This window comes from Melanostigma gelatinosum (assembly GCF_949748355.1).
Source record: "Melanostigma gelatinosum genome assembly, chromosome: 22".
Taxonomy (NCBI): Eukaryota; Metazoa; Chordata; class Actinopteri; order Perciformes; family Zoarcidae; genus Melanostigma; species Melanostigma gelatinosum.
In genome coordinates, this window is record NC_136655.1 from 210,001 (window position 1) to 213,049 (window position 3,049).

General features: G+C 44.6%; 1 protein-coding gene across 7 annotated transcripts in view; it reads right to left on the minus strand.

The window, feature by feature from the left end:
* Nucleotides 1-1,686, minus strand: part of LOC306796163 (filamin-C-like) — a 55,920-nt gene extending 54,234 nt beyond the window's left edge. For 4 of the 7 annotated variants that reach the window (XM_079294962.1, XM_079294961.1, XM_079294959.1 and 1 more), the window contains exon 1: nucleotides 831-1,686. In XM_079294962.1, coding sequence (XP_079151088.1) covers nucleotides 831-1,206 — 376 coding nt within the window. In that variant the 5' untranslated portion in view covers nucleotides 1,207-1,686. The remainder of the gene's footprint in view (nucleotides 1-830) is intronic. The other 3 variants (XM_079294964.1, XM_079294963.1, XM_079294960.1) reach the window with 1 other exon arrangement.
* Nucleotides 1,687-3,049: the final 1,363 nt, after the last annotated feature.

Here is a 3,049-nt window from a genome sequence, read left to right on the forward strand (position 1 = left end):
AAAAGTTAAATAATAATTAAAACGATTCAAAGCAAGAAGTTAAATGTGTCAAAAGTGTGCAGAGGTGAAACCAGATCAGAGGAAACCAGTTCAGTTTCAAACTCACTTCCTAAAACACTTCACCTTCCTGTTTCCTCAGATGCTTCCTGTTTCCTTAAACACACTTTCCACTTCCTTAAACACTTCCCATTTTCCTAAAAAAACACTCCATGCTTCCTTAAATACTTCCTATTTACTAAAAAACTCTTTCCGCTTCCTTAAACACTTCCCTCATCAGAAAACACTTCCTACTTCCTTCTTCTCTTCTTCCTGCCCCGTGATGACCAGTCGGACTGCTTCTTACTTTTAAAGTAGTTTAATATTAAATGAATGGGAACGTAAAGTTAGAGGTTCCTTCAGTCGCACTAAAAGGATCCACCTCATCATCATCATCATCACCACCATCATCACCATCATATATTTTTCATGGATAAAATACATTGACACCTTAAGAGGTGGATGTGTTACGTGGTAGAAGTCGATTTTAAGGTTTTTAATGGGACTCAGTGTTTACTTCGGGATTTTAGAGTTATTACCCCTGAAGAGGGATTATTCATGTCTACTCATGGTTTATAAATGGATCATCGATGGAGAATTAGTGGGTCATAAAGCTGTTTTCGTGGTTTTCAACAGATCACAGGATACTTCTTTGTGCTTGCTGTGAACTGGTGACAAAAATAAACCTTCCTCCTCATCTTCCTCCCCGTATCCTGACCGCAGCTCGTTAAATATAAAAAACGTGCGTAAAGAGGTGTCCAGACGCAGCAGGTGCGCGCTGGCGCCTCACTCACCGATGGAGACCAGTCGGATGTGTTCCCTCTCCAGGAACTCCAGAGCCACGGACACGTTCTCCAGCTTCATCTGCCTGAAGTTGGGTCTGGAGTGATACTTCCTGAACATCTTTTTCTGGCTCAGAACCTCCAGCAGCCCGATGAGCTTCAGCCCGTCGCTCAGGTCCTTCTGCAGGTCGTTGATCCGCTTGTTGAGGACCTTCAGGTGCTCGTTGCACCACCTGGTGAAGGTGTTCTGCTGGATCTTCTTCCACGGAGCGTCCTCGGCCAGGTCCTTCTCGGTGGCCGGCATCTCCTCCTCCTCGCCGAGGTCCGCGGTGCTCTGGTAGAACTGCGGCGGCAGCTGCGGCTCCAAGTAGCCGCTGTTACTCATCATGGTGCCGCCACCTCTCCTTCCTATAGAGCCGGTGTGAAGAGAAGAAAAGAGAGAAAAGAAGAGGAAGAGGAGAACACAGCCTGCCGAGTTTCACACTTCACCAGAGTTTGAGTGGAAACGTGCGCTCCGGTCCGAGAGCAGATCCAGAGTCCGTGAATCCTCCGGGAGGAATAACGAGTGACGGAAGGAACCAGGAGAACCAGGAGAGACGCGCTCCTCCTCCGGACACACTCGCTCCTGAGTCCGGGTCAAGACGCGCAGCCGGCAGCCTGCAGAGAGTCGGGACCGCGGCTCGAGGAGAAGCGGACCAGAGGTTTAAAAAGCTCGGCGTCACTCTGCCGGACTCCCAGGAATGCCCCCTCCATGGCCACATACAAGGAGAGCCGGGCATCCTCTAATCCGACGGAGATACGGGGGCCAAGGCTCATTGGGTGGCGGCAGGGCCAGGGGGCGTGGCCAGGCCACCGGACCCCCCCACCCCCACACACACACGCACACTCTGGACCTCCCACCACCTCAGCAGGGCCCTGAGATCCACAGCCCCGGTGACACCTCTGGGTATTTTTAGAGGATCCAAAACGGAGAGAGAGAGGGGGGGGGGGGGGGGGGGGGGGGTTGTCATAAACTGCTGTAAAGAGAAAACATGACGTCATCTGACGGCCGCCAATCAGATCAGAAAAAACACATTTTCACTCTTCTTATGAACTGAATCATAAAAACATGAATTATTTTTATCGGCTGCACTCATTTAAAATGAAAGGAACAGTTAAAGGAACAGTTCACCATTTTGGGAAATTAAAGTTCAGTCTGTCATCAGTGCTCCTGATGATGTCATAGTGATGTCATGATGTCTAACTGGAGTTCATAAAGACTTTATAAAGATATAAAGTCAGAAATATAATCTACGTTACGTCTCTCTGATGGAGCCACGGTCAGATGCTTCAATACAAGTTAGACTGAAAATGTCTCCATCATCATCATCATCTTCATCTCTGCTGAGATCACATTTCTGTCATCATGAGAGTAAAACAGCTCTGATGTGTAATTATAGAAACAAATTAAAATTAAAGCTGTGAGCGACTCATGATGCTCTCAGAGGGTTCAAACACACGGTCTGATAATAATCACACCAGTATTAATAAGATTAGGACCAACTACGTACTGAGATCCTGACATTAGCTCTTTCACAGTTATCAAGTGACGTAATACAACGTAACATGAAGTGACATAATGTAACATACCGTAATACAATGTAACATGAAGTGACATAATGTAACATACCGTAACACAACGTAACATGAACATAATGTAACATACCGTAACACAACGTAACATGAAGTGACATAATGTAACATACCGTAATACAATGTAACATGAAGTGACATAATGTAACATACCGTAACACAACGTAACATGAAGTGACATAATGTAACATACCGTAATACAATGTAACATGAAGTGACATAATGTAACATACCGTAACACAACGTAACATGAACATAATGTAACATACCGTAATACAATGTAACATGAAGTGACATAATGTAACATACCGTAACACAACGTAACATGAACATAATGTTACATACCGTAACACAACGTAACATGAAGTGACATCATGTAACATACAGTAACACAACGTAACATGAACATAATGTAACATGCCGTAATACAACATAACATGAACATAATGTTACATACCGTAACACAACGTAACATGAAGTGACATCATGTAACATACAGTAACACAACGTAACATGAACATAATGTAACATGCCGTAATACAACGTAACATGAACATAATGTAACATACCGTAACACAACGTAACATGAAGTGACATCA